Source organism: Gymnogyps californianus, chromosome 1 (assembly GCF_018139145.2).
Source record: "Gymnogyps californianus isolate 813 chromosome 1, ASM1813914v2, whole genome shotgun sequence".
In the NCBI taxonomy this organism is placed as follows: domain Eukaryota; kingdom Metazoa; phylum Chordata; class Aves; order Accipitriformes; family Cathartidae; genus Gymnogyps; species Gymnogyps californianus.
Window position 1 is genome coordinate 31,887,028 of NC_059471.1, and position 13,624 is coordinate 31,900,651.

A 13,624-nucleotide genomic window follows, 5' to 3' on the forward strand; every position below is an offset into this window, starting at 1 on the left:
ATTTAGCTTTGGTATCCAAGCGCTCTTTTGTTAAATTAAGGCAATTAATAAATGGAGACGTTAAGCAATCAATTTTGCCTGCATATCTCCACAGCCTTACGTATGACTGGCTATAATCACAAGATAAATGCAATGTGCTGATGTATGGTAATGTTCAATAATACATTCTCCACCAGGCTCAATTCATCAGGGAGTTTCTGGAGGGGAGGCATTCGTTATTGGCTGTCTCCGGACCTCAAGGATAACATTTCTGTCCTTTCCATTGGCCGCCCCGCTGCTGCAAGCCTCTTCCCGTCTTATTTTGATGATGAATATGAAGGCATGCTAAGCTGTGCTGGAGCGTAGCTCTCGCCGACTGCACTCCCTCCCCGGGCTCAAGGACTCAGGGGCTCCCTCGCTGCTTCCCCTGCTCACCGCCAGCAGCAGCAGCAGCAGCAGCAGCAGCAACGCCAAAAGTTGTGATGCTTTTCTTCACCCAGTGCTTTGGGGCTGTGTTAGATCTTATTCACCTGCGGTTTCAGCACTACAAGGCAAAGAGGGTTTTCTCAGCTGCCGGGCAACTTGTCTGCGTCGTCAACCCAACGCACAGCCTAAAGGTGAGTTAAAAATATTTTTTCTCTTCTGACATCTTCTCGTCTTCCCCCACCACCACCACCACCGGTGTTTCTCCGCAGGGAATGAAATGATGCTCTGCCAGCAAGGGGAGAGTGCTGTTAACACATTGCAGCCCTGGCAGAGAGGATGTTTGCATTGTCTGGCTGCATAATTCCCTTCGGAGCGAAGGAGAAGCAACTCGCTGCTCCAAGAGATCGTGGGAAGTAGCTGCTCCCCCTCCCCAAAGTTTCCTCATCCCTTTCACCTGTGTAATGAGCACGCGTGTTGCAAGTGTCTGGAAAAAATGATTGGAAAAGTTAGTTGGATGAATTAACGTCCCTTTTTGGTTGAAGGTTGCTGTGTGGTCTCCCAGGCTGACACCCAAGCACAGCAGGATACTGCCAGGCAGTGGGGAGCTGGGGGGGGAAGTGGCAGCAGAGGGGTCTCCGGCTGCTGGTCTTGTTTGCTTTTTCAGGGGAAAAAGGCTGTTTCTGTCTCCTGAGAGGAGTCTGAAGGCATTCTTCTGGCGCTGAAACTGTCCTTAAGCTGTTTGCAAGGTGAATCTATTTTAGGCGGAAGAATACATTTGCCTTAATGCAAAACTATTTATAGTCCCCACAAAACATTTCTCTTACTCGCACAGTTCTGGATTTTCACTGACAAAGTGTCAACAGCTCCGTCTATGCCAGAGCCCTGATGTTTGTACGTAGAGAAGGAGCAGCAGGGGGAGAAAGCAACTGTGAGGCTTTAATTACTTTATCACGGTAGTGAATGACCAACTTTAACCAAGTGGCTCCTGTTTTGCGGGAAGTCCTTGCGGACCTGACTTGCGATGCCACTCCGCTAGCCCGACACAAGCTCAGAAATGAATTTAATTCAGGAAAACTTATCTTTGGCTCTGCTGGGGTCCCTGTGAGGAACTCGGAGGGGTTGCGGGGAGCATCTTTCCCAAGCTGCAGGTCCCCAGGAGGTCCATTGATGTGGTAAATCCCTCCTCAGAGCAGCATCCCCCCGCAAAAAAGGCAGGTTTCCCAGAATTATATTTCCAGTCTCAGGCTGTGCTCAGGCAGGGAGAGGTTGTTTCTAGCAGGGTTCCAGCTCCGGGAGGATTTCCCCACAAGGCTGTGGTCAGCCTGGCGAGCACAGCTGGCCAGGGCAGGCACTCCCAGGGGACGGACTGCTCGGGTGCGGGCTCACCTCTCCCGGCATCGCGCTCCTCTGCCGACACAAGCTATTTAAAAAATGCACAGCCCTGTCATTATCTGAAAGGATCTGGCCATCCGAATGGATAAAAGAAATAGTCGCGTTCCTAAGTGCATGGGGAGATTTTGTAAACAAATGCTTCTGTGCTCGACCCCTTTTATGTGACTGTGTCCTGCTACTTTCATCTATAATTTTGATTATTGAAAAAAAACCTGAGCAGAAAAAAGGTTATTGAAGGTCACAACACAATTTCAGTGCAAGTGGCATTGTCTGATGAGGTCCCATAAGCACATAGAGGGGTGTCCACTGACTGCTCCACTGGTATCTAGGACTAGACCTGAATTTATCAGTTCAGGTCCCCTCGAGTTGCAGGTTTGCTATTGTAGGAGCTGCAGCATTTTACCTTTGAGCATACCAAAAAAAGTTGATGCTTCTGTTCCTCTCTGTTAAACACACAGGGCATTTCAGTTTACTAAAATCCCCCATGGCCAAGCTCTCCACTGCTCAGACCCAAAGCCCAGTAGAGAGAGGAGCAATATCTCAGTAGTGTCTTGGCAGCTGTTGAAAGTGGGCATTGCATGCAAAACTGTCTTGGAAACAAATGGGACCCTCTAGGAAAAGGTCCGATGTGTCAGTGAAGCCCCGGTGAGAATTGTCTTGACCTGGGTGGGAATTGCTCCCATGATAGGGTTCCAGTGGGAACCCAATTGCACGTGTTTCCCACACGGGCCTGTTGTGACACCAGGTAGATGGGACAAGCTGACAAGAAACCTCCCTGCTCTGGAAAAACCCCTCTGACTGTAAAGTGAAATATGCTTTGAAGGTGCTCCCGAGTTACCCAGCTCACATCCAGCTGGGGAAATACGGCGGGCTTTAGTACTGGTCCGCTCCCAAGGTGTTCAGTTTGGTTTCCTACCAGCTCTGTAAGGAACGCACCACCTGTTTGTGCCAGCACCCAGAAGAGACGGGTGGGTCGGACCCCTTTGTGCCCAGCATGGCACTGCTGGCGCCCACCCTGGCCTGCGGGCCAACACCAGCTGTCTCCGAGCAAGACACCTCACCCCACCTGCTCTTACCTGGCAGCGGAGATGTGGTCACCTCCAGCGAGCAAGGCACCTTGTCCAAAAATTGGTGTCAAAGACAAGCCAGATGAACCTGGTTCTTGGGGTGCCCTTTTTTCCCCTGGGGATGCACAGGGAGGTTGTGGTTGCTCCCTCCAGCAACCTGACACAGAGACTTCTGAAGGTGGGACAGGGAAATCCCCCTGAAACTGTCCTGTATGCCAAATGACATCTGAGGGACCATTAAAAATGAAAGGGCCAAAAGTATTCCTCTGTGGTGGTTTACAGTATTATGACTACTTTGATGTTTCATAGTCTATTATTTCTAGCTGGGTCATTTCAACTGTAACATTTTGTTGACAGCCCCCAAATCTATCTTAACAATTGACAAGTGGAGTGAAAACTATATTAAGGTTCGCAGTCGATGAATACAAGCCTGCTAGGAAACAAGGGCTAGGAGCAATGTCATTTCCCCCCCTTCCCTTCAAGGCTTAAATGTTTGTGCTTACTCCAAGATTCTAAGCTCTTTGCAAAGGGATTATTTTATTCCGTATCTCCACAGCACCCAGACGAGGGGGCTCCTGGCTGACTGGTGCAAATGATAAATGACAGGCATCATAGTCTGGTGTGATTATGCATGTTGACATCCCTCACACAGGTCAGGTCCTCAATCAGTGCCAACACGCCTAACTCCATTGAAGTCAAATTGAAGCAGGACCTCCATTCTCGCTCCTTCCATCCAGGGGAGTGCTCAGGGATGGTGGTGGGGTCCAGCCCACCCTGAGGACCCATGGTTGATGATCACATATGTGTGTCAGAGATTTGGCGTCACGTAAAGCACTCAGTAAGCAGCAGAGGGCAGGGGAGCCCTGGTAGCCTCCAGGGAAAGGTTGCAGCAGCTCCTGCTGTCACAGACCCATGGCTAGACTAAGGGGGGCCTCCAGTAGAGTTATGTCAGCACACTGTCACCGCAATCACAGCCCGGACCTCTGACAGTGACCAGAGCCCATCACTTACCTCTTCCTTTAGGAGAGGTCCGGAGGTTGGCAGAGAAGCGCACGCTTAGAAAGAAACCGGTGTCTTTCTTCCCACTGAAAGGCTCATTAACTGGGAAGGCTGACGAGCGATTCAGTGTATCTTAAAGGAGAAGACAGTAAAAGCATCAGCGCAGACACCTCTATTGATCTGCTGCTATTTTCCCCGTGCACGACAGGCTGACACAGGCGGCTCTAAACAAGGAAAGACAATTTTGCAACCGTCCCCCTCCATGTCGCCTGTTTGGCAGGAGTATGAAGGGGGGGGTGGGGGGGTGTTTTGGAGCCTCTTTGTCCTTCTTGCTGCTTTCTGCTCTTTGTCCTTCCACAAGCTTTCCCAGGCATGGCAGCAGCACCTTACAACGCAGTGCTATGCTGGGATCAAAATTCACCTGCCAAGCAGAGAAAACCACGTATTTACCGCACTTCTATCTATCATCACCTTTATTCTCAATCTTATTATATGCATTACCTTGTAACCTGTCTTCCTTCAAGCGTACGGTCGCCCTGACGTCTCCCCTTGGAGAGGCACGGCCAGGCAACGGAGGTCCCCAGCCAAGTGGCTGCTCCCTCCAAGGCCATATTAATTAGAGGAGCACCGCTTATGCTGCTGGCTGCAGGCCCCAGTGTGTGGGGAAAGTTTTAAGGTGCTCCGTGTGTGTGGAAGAAAGGAGCAGGGTTTGCTGGTCCTGAGGAGATAAGGCTCAATGAATTCCTCTGCATTTTCCCCCCGTTCATAGCAATTCTTCCCAGCACTGCTAATTGCACTCCGGCAAGAAGGTGAAGGCAGGCGGTGTATCCTCGCTCCTTAACTGGCATCGGTCCCTGCCCCAAAAACCAGCCATACACGGCGGGGGACTGCAGTGCAATCACAGCCCAGCCAGGCACCGATGCTTTGCGAGGTGCTGTGTACGGCTGGGTAAAACAGATCTTCTTCATTCAAGGAGTTACTAGCTTTTTACACACAGCTTTAACTCTTTGGAGAGTGTGAAAAATGTTCTTGTAAAGAGTAAAAAAGTGTGTTTACAATGTTCTTGTAAAAACCACCCATCTCCATTTCTGTAGGACTTCAAGGAGCTTGTTGAATTACAAGAAGCAGCATATTTAAAGGATAAAGCATAAACAGTTCAATTGTATATTCAAAAAGGGTCATAGCACGGTTTATGGGGCCAAGCTGTCTTCTAGCTAATTCTTAAAGCAACAAGCAAATCTGCTCTGAGTTAGGGAAGGGATTTGAATCTTGTTATAACAGTTTGGCTCTGCGTGCAGTGGCCAGCCAAATAGCATTGTAATCCACTTTATCCCCAGCAGGATTAAAGTGCTATTGTGCATTATACCCCCATGAGATTTATTTATTTATTTGGTGCAAGGAAGGAAAGGGACTCTGAAACCTGCTGCTAACAACCCCCAGACATCCTCTGCCACCGTCTCAGCCCAGACACCCTCAAATCTCCCATGCAGGGCTGTGATTTGGGGAGCCCAAGTGGTGTTTGGCCCCAATGTCCAGCAGGATTGTGACAGCCGCAGCGAGAGGGGCTGCAAAACACCCTGCTGCCTGCAAACCCGGGCTCCTGGCAAGGCGCCTGGGTCCCATCCCAGCTGTGGGCCAGGGCTGTGTGAGCGCTGGGCGCCTCAGACTTTCAAACCCTTTTGTAGGGATGTGGACAGCAGCAAGCAGTGCTGCTTTGCCACCCCTCCCTCAGCCCTGCCTCTGTTTGAAGGGATTTCAGTGGGCAAAACTGGAAACGAAGTTGACCACGAGCACCCCGGGAGCCTCCGTCCGTGCGTCCACAGCCGCCTGCAGACGTGACCATAACGGTGCTCTGCGGAGGCGAGGCAGAGCATGCTCCAGCAGCTCTCCCAGGGGCTCTCCATCCGTCGCTGCCGCTGCCTGGTTCCAGGAGCTCCCCTCTCCCGTAACCCATTAACCTTGAGCCCACAGACACACGCACCTGCACAACCCACGGGGCCACGGCGCGGGGCAGCACGGGCTTTGCTCTGAGCGCACTGCAAAGCAGGGCAGCTCCGAGCTTCAGTGTGGTCTCCCAGAATAACAATTACGGCATCTCCTCAGTGGAGGGAGAGGGAGGGGAAGAGCCGCTGTCTCAGAAGTTTCTGTGTTAATATGCTCTGGCTTCCTTCTCCCCATCTCCCACCCCAAACCCGCTGTGGAAAATTAATTACCACTGTTAACTGGCCTTGCCTGTCGTGCTACAGCTCCAGAGATGGGATAGAGGGGGTAAGCATCGAGTCCTTTCCTACCCACGTTTGATTTTGAGGGTCAATAATAAACCCGACCTGGTTGCAGGACGTTGCAAGTCAGATGTTATCAATGGAAGACGGTGCTGTTATTTTAATATTAGACAAATGCCTCCCCTCAACAGGGTGTTTGACAGCAGGGTGAGGAGTAGCCATCAGATATTGCCACATTTCGCTTTGTAATCCACCCACCCTGATATGGCTCAGTATATCAAGAATTTCTCAGTGTAGCCCTTTGGGTTAGACATAACGGCCCATATATACGTCCCTTAGGAGAAATACTGCCCCAAAGCAATCGCTGTGGCTAACACATGGGGTGTGGAGGAAAGAGGGATGGTTTAATATAAGCCTTGATTACATGAAATGAGTGGTGAGGTCTCAGTCTGCTTCCCAGCAGAAGTAAGTCACCCCGGGACATTCCCACAACTGGCATTAATTAGCACACGTTGCTGGTTGCCTCAGTAGAGAAGCCAAGCACTGAATATGGTCCTGCAAGCCCCAGAAGTTAAAAAGTCCCTGGCCAGGTTCCCAAGCATCGTGAATTTTGCCTCAAAGTCAGAATTTACAGAGAGCATAAATTTTTGTTTAACCATTAAGATTGTCTCCTGGTATCAAAGACCTCCCAGCACACTTAGCTGGGGGGCACTTAGAAACTTCCTTTTATTCTCAGACACAATCTGAGGTTCTTAAGTAATCCAAGAAACTGAATTTAAAGGAAGCACAGTAAATCCCGACAGCTCCGATAAAGCGAGGGAAAGGAGCTGCTGTGGCTGTGTGCCCTGTCTCCCTGGGGCTTCGGCACTTCCTACGCTGTAGAAAGCCCATAATCCTTGTCCTGCCTGGGTCAGAGCTGAGACTTTGGGTCCCTCCCAGCACCCCCAAAGCTTTCCCATCACAACGAGCAATGAGTGTCTCTCAGCCAGGTGCAGGAGAGGGAAAAACTGTGAATCCTGCAATGATTTCACAGGGTGGCGGCAGGGAGGACAGTCTTTACTCAGCTTTACTGGGGACTGAGCAAGGCAGTGAGGAGCATGGGAGGACACAGCAACGCTCTTCTGGCTGCACGAGGCTAGGATGGCGAGAACTGCTGCTCCCTTGGCATGGTGGGGGCAATGACCATGGGAGCGATGACCGTGATGGGCTGCTCTCAGCACCTCTTGGTGGCATTGGCACTGGCACACATGGCATGGCACAGCACGGTGCAGAGCCATGGTCCTCCTTGAAGTTGCTGGAGCTGGGTGCCAGGAGGTACACGAGCCACCAAAAAGGAGAGAATTCCTTTGGAGAGCTGAACAAGATTTAGGTAATATGCTGGGCCTGCTTTTGGTGTGATTTTTGCAACAGAGGCGAGCAGAGCTGAGCCACCATGTTCAGCTCATCTTGGTCCAGCTTCGGATGGAGCTGGGGAGAGCCCGGGTCTGAAGTCTCCACTTGGGTCTGGCTGGACATGGCAGCAACTTCCCAGCCCACCTCTGTATGCACGTGCTGTATTTGGAAATGAAAAGCATGGATGTCGAAACATTAAACACCTTATCAGACTGCGTTATTTTCCTTTCTTCGCATAGCTTGTCTCTTTTTGTTGAGTACTTTTTCTTCTGCGCTATTGTTCCTTCTCATCCCACCCATTCCCTGCTATACCAAAGTCTTAAATCAAAAGATTCTCCTCATCTGTCATTCAATAACCTAATTTTGGGCTTTTTTCACTCCCGCTGAAAGGAAAGCATCACTAACTTCACTGCAACTTTGGATGTCTTATTTTCCTCTAAGCTCTTTCAGAAGAAAACACAATCATTCGGTCCTCAGCTTGATTGGTGTCACCAATTTCCCTATTGACAGATGAAGTCCCGCTTTAAAACGATCGCCAGCAAGACGAGGAGAGCTACAAAAAGCAGCGAAACGTTGCTGTCACTACTTGCAGATGCAGCTGGCGAGAAAGCCGAGTGCCTTACATGCCTGCAAAACCTAATTGCCATTGTGCACTGGATCGGGTCTCGAGCAGGCAGGTCCAGCTGGAGGTGCCACAGCTGCCTGTTGTCCACCCAGCGCAGTGAGCCATGATCATGATCCCTTCACCATCGCTGGCAAAAGAGACTATCTTCCCTCTGCTTCAGTGTGGCGAAGCATATCCACTTTCAGGAGGGATTTAAGCCGGCGGTCTGGTGTGTTCTCTGCCCAAGTAGGCACACGTCCCTTCTGCTTCCATGCTGCAGGAGCATGGGCAGGGCAGTGGCCTCAGCTGGTTTTTACAACCTCCCATGAAGCTCTTACCCCTAGGGATTATTGAGGGCTGTGCTGAATGGCAAAATTTCAGTTGTGCATGGAGATCTCCTGAAAATTGCTCTGGTTGACCTGCTGCTAATAGCCAACTGCAATACTCCTGGTCAGCTCTCCCACAGCACTCTCCTCCAAAGAGGGAAGAGCATCCCGGCACTGCTGATAAATTGCCTGACACATATGCAGTATACAACTTGAAGCACCTTTATTTATTTAGAGGCATTTCTGAGCATCTTATATAACATTAATGGATTTATCTTTAGCTCTCCTCTTCAGTCTCAGCAACAACATGAAAGTGTCACTGGGGAAGAACGGCAGAGACCTCCGAGTACTTTGCATGTTTATTTTGGTGTACTTTTTTTAAAAGGTAGAAATGTTTGAAACAACTTTGGAAAGGAATTAACCAGTTATTTCCACACCACATGCAGTGCTTTCAGTTCTAGTCTTTTCTTCCAGAGCAATTTCATTCTGGGCTGATCCAAAATGAAACCCCTTTTCCTTCCAGAGTGGCCTCCCCAGTAAAAAACAAATCATTTGCACAGCTTTAGTGATGTTATCGGTATTTTACACATGGAAATATTAAGCTCCAGAGTAGCTGGCGAATTGCCCATCAACCTCTGGGATATGTGTGGCAGAGAAGAGACACAGGTCCTTGTGAATATCTTAAACACAAGATCACACACTCTCTCACATCAAATGCCAGCTGAAATGGAAAGAGAAACAGAGAAATGGAGCATAAATGAGATGATAGAAAAAGGTGAAATCAGAAACATCCCCTTGTGCAGAAAACAAACACTATAGATGAGCAAGGAGGCGGATGCTACGGAGCAGAAAACCACATCAGCAGAGGATGAAAATGTTCTTCCACTCTTAGGGACTGCCATGTGGAAAATAAGCAAAGTAATAAGTGTGAAAATGGAGTAAATAACCACCACGCAAGGATTACATAGGGCAGCTGGGGTAAGGGGACGGTTAAGGTCACCTTCAGGCTTTGTGGAAATGAGAGGCTGAAATGGAAACAGCAGGATGGCGGCAAGTGGGGTGATCATGGTAGTGCCCTGAACTCAGAAAGACCACTCAGAGATTCAGTGTAAAGCATGTGCACAGATTCAAAAATATGTATGTTTTGCAGGATCAAACCCTGATGCATACTTATTCTAAAAATTATCAAACTTGATCCAGCAAAAGACGGTATGAAAAACCTGCTGGAGTCCAGCAAACTTATCCATCTCTTTTGAAGAGCACAAGGTGCATTGAAGACATCTTCCTCTTTAATAGGGAAGTGAGCCTGGATGTCTTGCTGCTGCATTGCAACGTTTGCTCAGATGAGGATACTTGGTTGCACGTAGGGATGTGTTATCTCTGCTGGTTGGACCCCCATGGTATGAAAAGGCACATTACAGACCAGTGGGGCCAGGCTTTGCTTGTGGGGCAGTACTGTGAGTTCCCTACTTGTACTACCTGAGAGCTGAGGACATCTCTGTGGTGCAACATCTTTTGGAGTCTAGGATCAGTGAGATGAATTGTCCTCAAAGGAAGACTGTCTTTCTTGCCACTGACAATCAAGGAAGCCAGAAGACTAGCTTGGGATGGATATGTCATTCTTGTCTAGCTGAAGTTAGATGAAATGAACCCCACCAATACCTTACAGTTCCTTTGACTTATGCAAAATAAAACCCAGTCAATCAGGATAATTGTCTCCTTAAGATAAATCCAGAAAGTTTGGGCACAGTAACACCAAGTATTATGTTCACTACTATTTTACACAGGTTCAGGTAAGACAATCTTCTTTCCACTCCCCAAAAGCAAGCTTTGAGGGAGATTTCAGATATAGCAAAAAAAGGTCTGGCAACATAACTGCAGGGTGAGAGCTTTCAATTTATTTCTACTAGAAGGAACTTCTCATCAAGAAAAAAGTAGGGAATAACTTTTTGGACTAATTGGCAACAGAGAATTTTAGGCAAACCAAGCGAATAAACCATGGATGCTGTCACCATTGCCAGGCAAGACAGAGGGACAAAGGGGTCCTGGTGGACAAGCTGAACGTGAGCCAGCGATGTACCCTTGTGGCAAAGGCCAACCTCATCCTGGGCTGTGTTAGCAGGACTGTAACCAGCAGGAGTATAACTTGTGAGACCACATCCAGAGTACCGAGTCCCATCTGGGGTTCCCTACCACAAGAAAAGCACCAACACAGAGGAGCGAGCCCAGTGAGGGGCACCAAGCGGCTCAGGAGGCTGGAGCACAGGATGGAGGAGGAGAGGCTGAGGGCTCCACTTGCTCAGCCTGGAGAAGAGAAGGGAATTGCTGTCTAGAATTAACTACTGGGACTGTATAGAGAAAACAAAGCCAGTCTCTTCCCACAGATGCACACTGGAAGGACAACAAGGACAAGACATAAGCCGAAACAAGGGATATTTTGACTAGATATGAGGCAAAAAGTCCTTCTCATGGGAGTGGTGAGGCACTAGCACAGGCTGCCCAGAGAGGCTCTGCCATCTGTGTCCTTGGAGGTTTTAAAAACTTGATGGGACCTCTATCCCAGCCGAAACCAGGACAGACCCTGAGCAACCTGACCTATCTTTGCAGTTGACTGTCCTTTGAGCAGGGGTTGGACAACACGATGCCCAGAGGTCCTTTCCCACCTGAATTGTTCTGACCCTGCAATCCTGTATGAAAACAGAGCTTGGTGTGCAAGGAGGGGTGCAGCAGTATAAGGGTCTCAAGAGCAATCAATCATCAAATCTTTGCATCAACAATAACCAAGCCAAAGTCATATCTGAAAGACATATCTGAAAAGAATGAAGAAGGCAGACAGACAGGCATGTGGGACACACTTAGGAATCCAAAGATCAGCACAGGAGACTGACACCGGTGAAAAAGTATGGAGCTATACCAGTTACACAAGTATCTGGTAATTTAAACTTGTCAGAAATGCAAATCCTTATGGTAGTCCAAAGCCCAAGAATATTACCATCTAATGAAATCAGTCTGGATTGGAAAGGACGTCACTGTGGCAGATGAGGGATGGCAAAGGAGAGCAAGACATACTTCAAAATATGCTTTGGGATAAGCACCCTTATTGGTAATTGCAAGCAATACGAAATAGACTCTGAAGAGGAGAGGAGAGGACAAGTTGTTCAACATCTATCAGAAAAGACTTTGCACCATGGCACAAGGGTAAACATGTTCCTAAAGACCGCTGAGTGGAGCAAATAACATGGAGCAAGTCACATGGAGCAAATAATCCACTTGGACAAATCTGCCTTTCATTCTCCTTATGGGATGGCTGCCAGCAGAACAAACTTTCCCTGGGTTTATTCAATTAACTGCTTCATGATTACTTTCCCCCTACGGCAGGATCCCTAATGCTTCAGACCCCCTTTTTGGCATGCGAGCTGTGTTAATTAGCTGTGCAAAGAGGTACAAAGCAGAGAGACTACTTAGGTAGTGTCGTTTCTGTTCTCTGCCTGGATTCTGGGTCTGCTCCCAGGCTTGATGGAGTCTGTTTCTGTTTATCTTTAATCAGTGAAAGCCAGAGGTGCTACAGAGATTTTGGTGACTTAGGATGAGATAGCATCACTAGAGGTGAGGAAATGCTGATTTACCCGGCCTTTTTAGGCCAGCTCATGGTTTGCAGTATGGAAGTCTGTGGGTGACCTGTATTTTGCTGGGGCAGCTTAAAATACTGCCATCCCACAAGACTTTGTTGGTCCCTTAAAAGCTGTCATTGCCCTGGTGCAGGTGCAGCAGAGGGGGAGATAAAGCTTGGTCTTCACGCCGCCCCCAACCCATTTCACAGGCCTTTGTGGGTTTATTAAAAGAGTTTGCATTAGTATGTCAGACTGAAGAGGCAGCTGAAATGCAGGCACATGTTCCCCTTTGCTGCCTTGGCTGTGGGAATGTGACTTCCGGCGGTCGCCGTGCAGGCACTGGGATCAGGAACATCCTAGGCCACCACAGCAAGCTTCACCAGAGGATATCTGACAGGAGCCTGAGGCATCGGACCTTGAAAAATGTTTTGCTGGTGTTTAAGGTTTGTTGGCTTGGGGGAGATGTTCGCATTTCATTTTCTCTCCTCGCATTCCTACAGAATAGTTGTGATGTGGTCAGGGGCTTGTCTGGCTCATTTAGTTTCCTCTCTGCCATCATTCTGGCGAACCTTTTTTGGGGACCTCTTTACCCCTGTTGAGTCAAGCAGTATCCCATATAAATATTTGCCTCAAAACATGTACCCAGGTTTAGGCCTCTCATTATCTGTGCTTTTGGGAGTGGGTGAAAAGACGTATTTTCCACAGCCACATGCCAACCTCGGCAGAATGCAAACTCAAAGAAGGCAGCGATGCAGCAGGAGCACATTCCTTACAAACAGGAGTGTGTTTACTTGCAGACAATTCATGGCTATGCCCAGGTCAAGATTTAAAGTGTGGCAGGAAAACAGACACAAACACTTCCAGTAATTCACCATCGCGTCATCTGGTTTCACCCTTAAAGCCAAACTGGAATCTTGCGTCCAATTACAATTCCTGCCTGGAATCTCAAGGGTTTCAATTATACAGGAAATAATACAGCTTTAAAAATAAACCAAAACTTTTACTAGGTTTCTTCTGGCATAGAAAATATTTCAAAAGAAGAGATTAAAAAATGTTAAGGTCATGCAAGGTTGCACAAACATAACCACTGGTTTGTAAATAACTGATTATAAAGACTGAATTTTCTTTCAGGCTGTTGGTAAAAGATGAAAGCACTATCAGAAAACAGATCTGAAGCCAGCTTAATCTCCAGGAGCTTCATAAGGCAACTGGAGATAATTTAGTGTTGCAGCTAAACATGAGCTTACTGGTGAGGTATGTCTTAATAATTTTTAAGCTTTTAATGATTTTTTAATAATAAGCCAGTGATTAGAAAGCAACATCCCGGTTCACAGATAAATCCAGGCTGCATCTGGGTATTTTGCCTATTTGCTGCTTTAACTAAAGCAACTTTAATTTGCCAGAGGCCAATCAACAGCCTACAGCAAGAGAACTCAGTCTGATGAAGCAGATGTTGGGGAAGGGAAGACCTTTTCTTAACTCACTCATAGGGAAAATTAATTGATACCGAAAGCAGCCTTTCAGCGTTTTTTGTAATAGTAACTTTTGCTTCTTGACTTTTACAACATAGAAGAAACTTGCAGATCAAGTAGCTTCTGAGTTGTTT

General features: G+C 48.1%; 1 protein-coding gene across 1 annotated transcript in view; it reads left to right on the forward strand.

The window, feature by feature from the left end:
• Positions 1-461: 461 nt before the first annotated feature.
• The window catches only part of SIAH3 (siah E3 ubiquitin protein ligase family member 3), a 47,498-nt gene continuing 34,335 nt past the window's right edge, over positions 462-13,624 (forward strand). Inside the window, exon 1 of the mRNA XM_050915153.1 lies at positions 462-596. Coding sequence (XP_050771110.1) covers positions 462-596 — 135 coding nt within the window. The remainder of the gene's footprint in view (positions 597-13,624) is intronic.